The following is a 13,093-nucleotide window of genomic DNA, read 5'->3' as shown; positions in this document are numbered from 1 at the left end:
CCCTTCACACTGCCACCACCACCTTTTTACAGAGAAGGAGGAAACTATAATATTAGTATAAGCGTCTAATACACACTAAGATTTGTGAGTGTTACTGCTGTCACCCCAGACAGATATATTCAAAGGATTATTACATACATTAGCACTCTTCAGAGACAGGGATTTTTTAATTTGCATTAAAAGCTTTAGAGACAGTTCAACACTTTTCAGAAAATAGGATTTATTACTAAAAAGGTCAGAATGATGCAATTTAAATATTTACAGAAAAAGATATAACAAAGATATGAAGAGAGCAATAAAACATGGCTGAGACCTAAGAAGATGGTTGTCACATACAGCGTCCATGCCTCTATGGCGCACAGTCGTCACCCTACTAGACTAGACGTGGGAAAGGCTGGAAATTACATTCGGGCATTGGGATCATATAGAGCACTTTCCAGACTGCATTCTGGTAATTGTCAGCTGCAGAGCATTTTCAAGACCCAGAGATGTTGTTTGCCCGTTCTCTGAAGACTCCCAGGGGTTTATTTACTAAGGCTAGGTTCACATCTGTGTGGGTGGTGCCACTGCGGATCCGCACAAAAATCCGTGCAGCCGCACCACCCGCACAGAGGAATGTGGACCCGCGGGCGGGTGCCTTTAATTCTAATGGCACGCCGCCCGCAGTGGAAAACACAACGGTACTGGGAACCGAGGTTCCTGTGTGGGCTGCGTTTCCAGAAGAAGCGCAGGGACTTCTTCCCTGCGTGTCCCGGGGCACGGGAGTCCATTCAAATGAATGAGCTCTCGTGCCCATGCAAAAAGCGGACCACAGGAACACAGCTATGTGAACACGGGTCACTCAGGATCTGGTGCACTTCTGCATGGAAAGCAATCGGCTTTCAGGTTTCATTGCTAAAGCTTAATTGCACAAGCTGAGGTTAGAAGCTGATTGGCTACCATGCACAGCTGCACCAGATTCTGAGTGAACCAGCTTTAGTAAATAACCCCCCGTGTCTTTCTTAGGCTGGAAACAAAATTAATGCAGCCACCATACATAAGGACTGGTAAGCTGCAATACTGTATATTAATTTGTTGTTTTTTGGGTTTAAATACAATTTTATCTGCTTCCTTCGACATTATCTACTGGACTAGACAGAAGTGAACTTTTGGGAATCTGAAAAAAACTCGTTAAAAGGAAATGCCCTTCAGATCTATTGGTGTAAAAACCCATTCATTTCCTCTTTTTCGGTGTTCCAAAAAAAAAGTTATAGTGCTGGAGGGACTGTTCTGTTTACCTTTTCCTGTTATCTCGTTCATCCATTCTGCACTGAGAAGGCAAGCTTAGAACAATTGTATAATGTAAATTCTTTTTTTTTTTTCTTCTTCTCCATAATTTGAAGGCCAGTTGTCACGTTCAACCTTCTGGGTGAAAACCATCTCATGCTAGGAAGACTGGTACACACGCTGGGCATATTGCTGCACCTGGCTAAGAATGCCATGGTAATGTATATGCGAAGGGAGAGGAAAAACATGGCAGTTACCTGCTGCTACCAGTATTGTAGATGCTGACTCTATGGTGTATGCATCAGTTGTATGTGATAGGAGAGGACTTTTTCTCTTTTTACGCAACTTCAGTCTGAAGCCATCCTCCATAGTACTTCTTTACCACTAGATGCCACCATTTATTCTCTTTCATGGAAAACTCACAATCAATTATATTACTCAATAGCTTTAGTTGATATATAATCACTGTGTTTGTCTGTCTGTGTTCACCATGTGAAATCCAGAGGTTCCCATATTGGATTAGCAGTGACTTCATCATTGTGCTGCACATAACTTGTGCAGAGGAAAGCTGCGGAAAGAACCCAGCATACCTGCAGATAACTACGGGGGGGAATGCTGCTGCTGCTCCCTCTCTTTGTACAGTCATCCTGTACAAAGGGAGCAGCAGTGACCAAGTCTTTATTACAGTATAGAGGCATAGATTCATACTGGATTACTGCACAGATCTAGCATTAATACACAAAGCACACCCAATATTCAAGTAAAAATTCACATGCCTCCTGTTTTTTTAAATAATATTTTCATATCCCTAAGTTCCGCTTTAATTTAATTTTGGTATCCAATGCTAAACTTTTGAAAAAGCTATAAATACGTCAAATTAAGCAAGACAAAAAGAGAGGTTATTATTTATTTATTTCAGGTACTTATATAGCGCCATCAATTTACGCAGCACTTTACACATATATTAGTATTATACAGTATTTATATAGCGCCAACAGTTCGCTCAGCGTTGTACATTACAGTGGGAGACAATACATGAGACAGTACAATAACAATACAATGCGATACACGAGGGGTTCGAGGGCCCTGCTCCTTGGAGCTTACAATCTAGGAGAATATTGTACATTCACATCAGTCCCTAACCCTCAAGGGGTGTACAATCTAAGGTCCCTAACTCACATTCATACATACACATACTAGGGACAATTTAGACAGGAGCCAATTAACCTACCAGCATGTCTTTGGAGTGTGGGAGGAAACCGGAGTACCCGGAGGAAACCCACGCAGGCGGAGGGAGAACATGCAAACTCCAGGCAGGTGGTGCCGTGGCTGGGATTCGAACCAACAACCCTAGTACTGCCAGGCGGAAGTGCTAACCATTTAGCCACTGTGCTGCCCCTATTAGTTTAGTACCATTTTTTTATGCAATAAAGTAGGGATGCACCGAAATGTCAGCCACAGAAACATATCAGCCAAAAATAGCCCTTTTCGGCATTTTGCCGATAGGGCAAATTTAGCTGATACAAGTGCTGATACAGCGGACTGTGTGTACTGCAGATGTGAGGGGGGGACGGCTGAGAAAGGAAGGAGAGGAGTAGTGTATACAGTGACTGGCTGTCACTATAGATCAGTGCCGGTTTTTAAATGTAATTACTGACTTTTTTTTTTTTTTCTTCACTATAGCTCACAGAATTAGCTGTCACTTTCCGCCCAGCTAAAAGAAAACAAAGTTTCCTTTTAGTTTCTTTCCCAAGATAAAAAAAAAAAGTTTCCTTTAGCTCTGGGGAAAGTGACAGCTAATTCTGTGAGCTATAGTGAAGAGAGAAAAAAAAAAGCCGGTAATTACATTTAAAAACTGGCACTGATATATAGTGACAGCCAGTGAGGGAGCCTCTCTGTATACACTGCTCCCTCACTGTATACAAAAATAAAAATATACATGAAAGTAGAAAAAAATACAAAAAATATGGAGCCTCCCCTCCCCCACATTTTTGGCCATATGCATTCTGAATTTTCGGTATCTGTTTCGGCACCAGAATTTTTATTTTGGTGCAGCACTACAATAAAGTAATATTCCACAGTTCAAAGTGATGGTATGCATTTTTCCATTTGTGATAGTATAGAGAAATTCCATTTACTAGACATTTCTTTGTAAAGTATACAGACAAATATTACTAAGATGGTATTTGGAATTGTTCGTTGCAATGACTGGTAACAATAAAGCAGCTGAGTAAACAAATGTGAACCAACCAGGGGCGGACTGACCATTTGGAAACTCAGGCCCGGTGTCAGTAGGGGGCCCCATGAGATGCCCCTGGAACCTTTTTCATAGGCTTTTTTGAGTTTGGGCAAGGACACGGGCCCCATGATCCCCTATTGCCCGGGGGCCCCATGAGTTGTCAGTTCGTCCCTGGTCATGAGTTGGTGAAAAGGGCTGGGGTCGGGCGCCGCGTTCCATCACAGGGTGCAGATGTGGTATTCTTTATGTAGAAAACTATGATTTAAATCAAGCCTTACTGACTAGTGATTTAAATCAGTTTGATTTAAATCAAATCCACCCTGCATTTGAGCACTCGGACACTGCCCGAGGGCCCGGGGTCAGTAGGGGGCCCCATGAGATGCCCCTGGTACCTTTCATTGTCTTTTTCATAGGCTTTTTTGGGTGTGGGCGAGGACACAGGGGCCCCATGATCCCCTATTGCCCGGGGGCCCATGAGTTGTCAGTCCACCCCTAGAACCAACTGTTATCCTTTTTTAGGCATCTGAACGGGCAAACTAATAGGGCATAGTGTTGCCTGAAATAGCTAGTCTGCATAAGGGAGGAACGTTACTGACTCAGATACTTTCTTTTGGGGTTCAGGATAAGTAGAAGTTAGAGCTCTGAATGTTTCAGGGGTTGATTGGACTTTGGAGCCACACTTGTATATCTTAACCCTTTGATGCCGGGTGCACGCAAATATGCTGCCTCTCGGCGCCTGGGCGTTGATGCCGAGCGGCCACATATTTCGGTGCAATTAGAAAAAACATATGTGCTGAGAGCGCGCGCCCTGCGCGCTCCGAGCACATATGTCCGTGACTCTCGCAAAGGTCCTGATCTCCCGTTTCGATCGGGACCTTTTCAGATCATGTGAGTACTGTGACGGCGAATCACGGTGGTCACATGACCCTAAAACCCTGCCCGCCTCCTGGCTTCTGAAACCTCTTAAAGGGCCAGGAGGTGCAAGATCTAAGAGGTTAAAACTGAACTCCAGGCAGATATAAAATATAGAAATTAGCACAGCACTGTGGTGGATATAAAATTACTAGATCTATTTTTGTACTTACAAGCAGAGCAAGCTCCTTTGTTTGACATGGCTTCAGGCTCTTGCAGTCTCTTGTACAGTCCAGGACAGTTTCTCTTAAGTAATGGGTCGCGACCAGGGGTGGGCTGGGCCACGGAGCAAGTGCCCCCCCCCCCCTCCAAGCCCTCTCTAATGCACCTACCATCACCCCAGACTTTGGAACACTTATCAAGAGCAAGATGCATCCCCAATTTTCCCATTTAGTTTTGATTAATTACATATGGTTTAATTACCATTCATTTTTTTGTTTTTTTTTTTACCTAAATGGCACTTTTATTGTCACTAGTGCTGCTATTACTACACTATCCATTTTGGAAGGAAGCTGTTTGTTTTGCTGTTTAAAAGTGCATATACATTATACAATACTGCGCAAGTTGTTTTGTGGAATCAATTATAATGTTTCAGAAATTAAATTATTTTTTGGTCACAACTTAACCAAGAACAAATGTAGGTCCTGAGGTTCCACAGGTTGAGAACCACTGATAGACAGACAGACAGGACTGATAGGAGGTACTGATAGGTGGCACTGATGAGCTGGCACTTGTGGGCAGCACTGATGGCTGGCACTGATGAGCACAGGTGGTTGGCACTGCAGGGCATGTGGTTGGCACTGATGGGCACAGGTGGTTGGCACTGCAGGGCATGTGGTTGTCACTGATGGGCACAGGTGGTTGGCACTGATGGGCACAGGTGGTTGGCACTGCAGGGCATGTGGGTGGCACTGATGGGTACAGGTGGGTGGCATTGCCGGGCACCAATCATCAGCGCCGATCCCTTCGCTGACAACTGCCGGTTCTCGGCAGTACATTCCTCACGCTGTGACAGCGTGAGAAAAGTGCAGCTGAGAACGGCAACTGTATTTACAAGCTGATCACGTGGTAAATGGCTGCCGTGATTGGCCATTTACTGTGTCCGTAGGACACCTCGATCACCGGCGGTGCCGGGTGTGCGCCGCTGGGGACGCGTAGGGGGTGGGTTCTGGAATGATGTCCATGGTCGTTGTCCCAGGATTCCACAACCGTTCTGTAGTCTTCCTTCGGCTATAGCACGGTTGGGAACTGGTTGAAGCAGCACAAGAGTCAGGTGTTCTGCAGCAAATATGTGTCAACAGGAAACATGCTGATAGGAGGAAAGAGCAGAGTGACAAAGAGATGAGCTCAACTACCTGCTGCTTCTCCTTTTACTGTGCAGTCAGAGATTGGGGGAGGGATAAGACCCGTAAGTGTTACATGACCTCAGCAGAAAAAAAATCAGGTTGTCAACCCTTCAAACAGGATTATGCTTCATGTCAGAGTTTTGTTAATCTGAGGACAGGAGGGACAAAAATACAAATCCATTATATGTATTTCATTAGTTTATTTAGCCATTTGCCTGGAGTTCTACTTTAAAGCCGTGAATGTTGGCTGATCCATAGAGCCAATATTTAATTTTTATCTGTAACACATCACACATGGTTATTGGGCTCAATTTATATTTTTTTAATTTTGTTTTAAGTTTATAAACTTGCATTTTATATTATTTGAGAATTCGTTAAAATCCTCATTTATCAAATGTTTCTTGACAGTTTGCAGAGCACACTTTTAATCAGAAATCCCGGCACTACTTTATTTATTTCAGGCACTTCTATAGCGCCATCAATTTTACGCAGCACTTTACATAAATATTGTACATTCACATCAGTCCCTAACCCTCAAGGGGCGTACAATCTAAGGTCCCTAACTTACATTCATACATACACATACTAGGGACAATTTAGACAGGATCCAATTCACCTACCAGCATGTCTTTGGAGTGTGGGAGGAAACCGGAGTACCCGGAGGAAACCCGCACAGGGAGAATATGCAAACTCCAGGTAGGTGGTGCTGTGGCTGGGATTCGAACCAGTGACCCTAGTACTGCCAGGCGGAAGTGCTAACCATTTAGCCGCTGTGCTGCCCAGCTTACATACATATTGGCAGGCTCTGCTGATAGTCAGGATGTATCATCCGTGTTGAGAGAGGGAGGGTGGGGTGGTCTTCCAATGATCACTCAGCTGTCAGTATTAATACCGCAGATCATAGAGATTGTTTGTTTACAGTATTTGAATATTTGCAGGATTTACAAAGAAAATTATATATAAAAGATAAATATGCATTCCCCCCCAACAAAAAAAAAGTATCATGGTTCTGTTTTGTAGGTGGTCTCCCAAATGGGGAAAGCGCTGCTGGAGTTTGTTTGGGTCCTCCACTATCATACTGACCCGTGAGTATGCCAGCTTTATGGAATCTGGGATTTCCAATCGTTATCGCAATGTTAAAGCAGAATTTTGTTTGTAGTTTTAGATGATGGGAAAGGTTATAAACAGTCAGGGACATGAGGGGAAATCTCTTCAAAAGAGACTCAGACAGCAGTGTAAACCTGAAAAGTCTTAAAGTGGTTATAAACCCTTACATATATCCAGTGAAGTGACTGGCCTCAGGTGATACACAGAGATGAAACCAATCCTCCTACATAAGTTGTACCTGTTTATCTGTATCCTTTTCTTCTCTACATCTGTTCAAAGTGCAGAACTTCTACAGCTTTTTAAAGCTTCTAGAAAGCAGGGGGTGGAGAGCTGAAATTACACTCTGCAGAGCTCAGTGAAGAGATCTCTGAGAGCTGATTGGATGGAAGGTGCACAGCCCCCTCTACACAGCAGACAGAAACAGAGCTGAGTCTGTCAGTCACAGCCTGTACCATCCCGTCACCCTTTTTCTCTTGTCAGAAGTGACTTGAACAGACAGAGGCAACAGCTCTTAATGCTCTGGATTGAGACAAATACACATTATAGAGGGATAAGCTTTGCTCCTGTTTCATGTCAGGTTTATAACCACTTTAAAGCTGAAGTTTAGTCTGCCTAGGTTTCGCCTCCCTTCCTTCCTCATCAACGTGCCAATGAAATGATTAAATAAAAACTTGCTATTTTCATCGCATACTTTATTTAATACCCAGTGATGTTATCATTAGGTCTCTGTGCAACGCAGGCAGATCATGGCTGTTGGGAGCGGCTGGCAGGGTGCTATGTTTATATTTCAATATTTTTATTGAAAATCTGTAAAAACAGTATACAGAAATATAGAAAACATAACCCACCCACATGAGTTGTAGCAACACAATCAAAGTCATGGAATATATAGCCACATAATAATACATTGACCAATAATGTAGTAAACAATAAACCAGAAACCCCAATCGGGTATAGTGGAGTATAAGCAATTATTCCATCAATCAAATAGGTGTGGGTATTATTATATAAAGGGCGCCATGATTATGAAAACATCACAACACCCTGCCTTAATACTCCAAGAAGTTATGCAAAATGTCTTCATGGGCAGGTGCCTAGAGGAGTGGGCATTCCTAGTCAGGCTGCGTTGGCATGCAGAGCACCCTGGGTAATGCTCACACATTTTGGAGATGCAAACTAAATAGGAATGTCACTTTAAGAACAGAGTAGAAAACAGGAATAAGGATGGACTCTTTCCTTAGGACTGGAGGCAAAGTGCTATAATGACAGGACCCAGATGCTGCCCAGCAAACCTCAGAAAGAATTTGCATAACGTCAGATGGCTTTGCACCATAGAAAGGTTTCAAGTCAGGTACCGTAGGTAGGAAGGGATGAGACTAGTGACTGTCTGGGCGGCCAGCTTGCAGTGATCAGGACAGACAAGCAGCTTGCAGTGGCAGTCTGTTGTCCAGGCAAGGGTCAGGGCAGGTAGCCATCAAAAAACTAACCCGTTATCCAGGAAAGGGGTTAGTAACAGGGAATTCAGAGATGACAAGGGTACAGGAGCCTGGTACCAATCCCTATCACAAGTCCAGAGCCCTGGGCTTGCTATGCTCAAATACAATGCTGCAGCCAATCAGAGGGGAGAAGCATTGCAGACAGACCCAGGGGCGCAGGAAAACAGATCCAATTTACTGCTGAGCGATGGGAGACCAATGGAAGCAGAGGGCATTGTCTGCAGAGCTGGGCCTCTTACCCAGAATGGATCCTAAGCTGGGGAAAGCTTCGGGACTGCAAGGAGAGTGAGAGGTCCCTCCCTCTTAGTACCCATTTATTCAGGCTCTGCTAGGTGTTCCTCACTTCTACTGGCTGTGATCATTGTCATGTGTTCTGTACAGTTTTGTCAGACAAGGTCTTCTCTTCTGTGTGTCCACTGTACTGCTGAGTGTTCCCTGGGAGAGGCTTATGACTGATATGGCAGAAGAGGTCCTGGAAATGAAATGCTGGTTAGCAGGTGAGAAATGTTTAACAATCATCCTCAGAAATGTAACTTCCTGTTTTTCCCAGAAGGCTGCACTAAGCTACAAGTAACATTTTTTTTTTTTTTTGGTATTTTCGACAATAGGAATGAGATGCTTCCTAAGGATTAATTACTTTTAAAAGGAAAGAGACACTGAAACTTTCCTCATTAGAACACTGAAAGTGCATCAGCTGATTATATTGAACACAGACTCCCCCATTCAGGAATCAGTATTCCCAGGAATAGCCACTTCAGCTTCAGCTGGAGTTTGAGCTGCTATACCGGGATGATGTCTGCTACCATTTTTTTTTTTTTTAAAGAGGTGACGGTTGGCTTTGTTGTACTAGCAATCGGAATGGTTAGCTAGCCGCTTGATTGCTATTACAAGCAGTGGGAGGGGATGTCCCCCCACGGCTTTACCGGGATCTCCTGTCCCACTGGGAGTCATGATCGACCAGCCTGATCATGGTGCCGAACAAAGACCAAGATCGGCTTTGTTTGGCTCTATGCTATAGTAACCTGGAAGTGATGGAAGCGATGACCTTACATCACTTACGGTTTACTCGGAAATAAACAGTCCCATTTTTAAAAAAGTAAAACATTTGATCACACTGGTCTTGGTGTGATTAAATGCTTTTAAGGGCAGAGAGGGATTTGGGGTCTTATTGACCCCAGGTCCCTCCATAAAGAGTACTTGTCACCAGGGGCAGACTGACAACTCATGGGGCCCCCGGGCAATAGAGGATCATGGGGCCCCTATGTCCTTGCCCAAACTCAAAAAAGCCTATGAAAAAGGTACCAGGGGCATCTCATGGGGCCCCCTACTGACCCCAGGCAGTGCCCGAGTTTCCAAATGGACATGCCTATTGCTGTCACAAGGGATGTTTACATTCCTTGTGACGGCAATAAAAGTGATCTTTTTTTTTTTTTTTCTCTAAGGAACAGTGTAAAAAAACTAAACAAAAAAAAAAAAAAATCTGCCCAGGCTTGCGTGCAAAGGCAAATGTTCGTGTTGGTCCTGTACGTACGCAAACAGCGATCATCCCACACATGTAAGTATCGCTGCAAATGGCAGATCAAGGGCAGTAATTCTAGCACCAGACCTCCTCTGTAAATCTGAAGTGTTAACCTTTAAAGGCTTTTAAAGCGACGCCTATAAATAGTAAAATTTACATCATCTGTCGCTGGGTATGCGCAATTTTAAAGTGTGACATGGGGTGTTTACTTGGGGTAACATCAGCTAAATAAATGCCCAAATAAACAGTGCTAGCAAATAGCAGACTGTATAAGCTTTTAAGTAGGCATCTTTGTTTCTATGCTGTGTGCCCCCAGCAGCTTATGAAGCCCTGCTTACTCAGCTATACTATTTGCATAAGCATGCTTTGCATATTTGGGCACTTTTTTGTTTAAAAGGTCTTTTAGTAAGAACTAAATAGTCAGGTTTGTTCATATTCAAAAGATAAGTATGGGTTTCGATCCTCCACTGCTTCTCAGACTGAGAACTGAGCAATCAAAGACCGTTGATCACTCAGTTCTTAGCTTTCAGTGAGCAGAGAGATGGGGACTGTCAGTCACCAGCTCTCTGCACTTTCCCTCCAGCACACAGTGGAGCATCAGGCTGAGGAGGGGTTCAGAGCAACTGCCAGTCCAGGCATCTGGGTGGATCCTGGGAAATTGGGATCTTTCCAGAGCCCGGACCGGCTGAGTGACATCAGCGGACATCAGGCTTTAGCCCACTGTTGGTTGAAAACAGGTGACAGGAATGGAGAATGAAATCACTCCTGTGATCCATAGAAGTATAGCCAAAATATCTTTGGCCATACTTCTCTTAACTGTCATTTGCAGATAACATGGAAGACCAAGACTTCTTCAGTGTGTCTGACCTAATGAATGAAACAAGTATTTTTTGCATCTATATTTTCATTCTAAGCACAGTCATCCTACCTTACAGATGTGGCTGAGAAAGATCCAAATGAAGGCTGCCGCCGTCTTGCTGTAAATGGCTTGATTCTAATGGACAAGTACAAGAAGGATAACCTTCAACCAACCCCCCTTGAGTGATCGCCAATGTGGACTTCAGAATGGCTTCAGAAACCAGAATTTGAGAACTGCGTCTATCGCTGAAAATAAAAAACACAGAGGGCCCATTCACACTATATTGTGTTAATGAACGTATATCGTGTTGCAGTAAAATATATAGGTTGCCTTAATACAAGTGTGAATGGACCTTAAGACTTTGTCACTTCTAGAAATCATCGGGGATCCATAATTTACAGGAATCTACCACTCGGTGTATGTAAAAAGAAAGTGAAATGGTTTTCTTAACATGTAAATAAATATAATTCCTTGCACCCAACTGGTTTGTTTGTGCTTTGGTCGAAGTACAGTGACTGTAACTAACTGGAATGGGCCCTGTATGTCGTATCTAAAGCAAAACAAATGCAAATTCTAGAGCACAACTTTAGCCTCACCTGTTTATATCTCTGGTGCTTGCTGTACTTTTCCATTTTCTCCCCCTTCCCTCTCTTCTGCATCCTGCATTTAATGAAGGACATTGCAGCAATTATGCTTCCTGTCACAAGGAGATATCTGTCACGGCTGCTTTGTCCTATTGGGAACACACAACTTCCACAGAGCCAGTTTCATCTGAAAAAGTCAGTTGCAGAGCGCACTTCTTCTCTATGCATACTAAATCACAGGGCTCATGAAAAACAAAAACTACTTGATTGCAAAGTAACTGCTTTTTTATTCCCCCACTGTAATGAATTAGATGAAAAAATGTCAGCTGGTTAACCCCCACCCTGTCTACCTTTTTAGGTGATCTTTGAAAACTCACATATTCAGGGAAGCCTACCCTACCTCCACCTAAGAACTGTACTTGAATCACCTCCACCAGATCATCCCCCACAGCTATCACCTTTTGTATCACCTCCCCCTTCCTTTAGATTGTAAGCTCCACGAGCCGGGCCCTTCTATTCCTTCTGTACTGAAATGTATTGTAATTGTACTGTCTCCCTTATATTGTAAAGTGCTGAGCAAACTGTTGGCACTATATAAATCCTGTATAACAATAATAATATATAAATCCTGTATAACAATAATAATATATAAATCCTGTATAGTAATAATAATATATAAATCCTGTATAATAATAATACTTTCAACAGATCCTCAATTTAAAGCGGAACTATACTTGCCTCTGATCCCGCGATGCGCCATCCCAGAGCTCCCTGCTGGGTCCTGAACACCGGCCGCTGTCATTGGCATTCACAAGAGTTCCGTCAAATTCGACATTGCCAAATTTGTACATTGAGCTGCACGGCTCACTGTACAGGGGTGGGCAGGCGGGTAGATTTAGCTTTTTTAATGCAAAAGAGACAAAGCATATCTCTTCTATGTTAAAAAAGCCTGCCTGTCCACCCTTTTTTTTTATTTATTACCCAAAAGTTCCACTTTAAGGGCCCCTTTAGACCTTGTGCTGCAGTAACCTAGTTTAACCACTTGCCTACAGGGCACTTAGACCCCCTTCCTGCCCAGGCCAATTTCAGCTCTGTCGCACTTTCAATGACAATTGCACGGTCATGCAACACTGTACCCATATGACATTTTTATCATTTTTTTTGAGAGAGCTTTCTTTTGGTGGTATTTAATCACTTCTGGGTTTTTATTTTTTGCTAAACAAACCAAAAACTGAAAAGTTTGAGAAAAATGTTTTTTTTCTTAGTTCCTGTTATACAATTTTGGAAATAAGTGATTTTTCTCCTTCACTGATGTGCGCTAAAGAGACTGCAGTGATGGGCATTGACAGGCATCACTGACTGGCACTGAAAGGCAGCTCCGATGGGCACTGATATGTAGCATTGATGTGCACTGATGGGGCTACACTGATCATCAGGGCACACTGATGATCAGTGTACATATCCCCTCTGAGTAATGCCGATTACTGGCTCTCCTCATGAGCTGTCAGCGTGACACCTCGTGAGGAGAGAAATGCTGATAAACGGCATTTCCTTATTTACATGCGGTCAGCTGTAATTGGACACAGCTGATCGCTAGACTGAGCCGACGTCTTTGGCTCTTTCCCTTGATCTGCTGTGTCCCAGGGTGCGCAGTTAAGAGTGGGAGGACGTCATATGACGTCCTCTCAGAACGAGAGAGCCGCCTTGCACCTGTCATTTCCTTATATGGCAGGCGATGGTTAAACACAGAATAAGACACTTGATA

General features: G+C 43.5%; 1 protein-coding gene across 2 annotated transcripts in view; it reads left to right on the top strand.

The window, feature by feature from the left end:
* Positions 1-11,225, top strand: part of TELO2 (telomere maintenance 2) — a 41,798-nt gene extending 30,573 nt beyond the window's left edge. For both annotated transcript variants that reach the window (XM_089683201.1, XM_089683208.1), the window contains exons 18-21: positions 1,383-1,482; positions 6,784-6,848; positions 8,748-8,863; positions 10,821-11,225. In XM_089683201.1, coding sequence (XP_089539327.1) covers positions 1,383-1,482; positions 6,784-6,848; positions 8,748-8,863; positions 10,821-10,930 — 391 coding nt within the window. In that variant the 3' untranslated portion in view covers positions 10,931-11,225. The remainder of the gene's footprint in view (positions 1-1,382; positions 1,483-6,783; positions 6,849-8,747; positions 8,864-10,820) is intronic.
* The last annotated feature ends 1,868 nt before the right edge of the window (positions 11,226-13,093 follow it).

The sequence above is a fragment of the Staurois parvus genome, unplaced genomic scaffold, assembly GCF_062004578.1.
Source record: "Staurois parvus isolate SC_StPar_1 unplaced genomic scaffold, SC_StPar_1.0 ptg000018l, whole genome shotgun sequence".
NCBI lineage: Eukaryota > Metazoa > Chordata > Amphibia > Anura > Ranidae > Staurois > Staurois parvus.
Note: the sequence above shows the minus strand (reverse complement) of the source record. Positions and strands in the feature narration are given on the sequence as shown.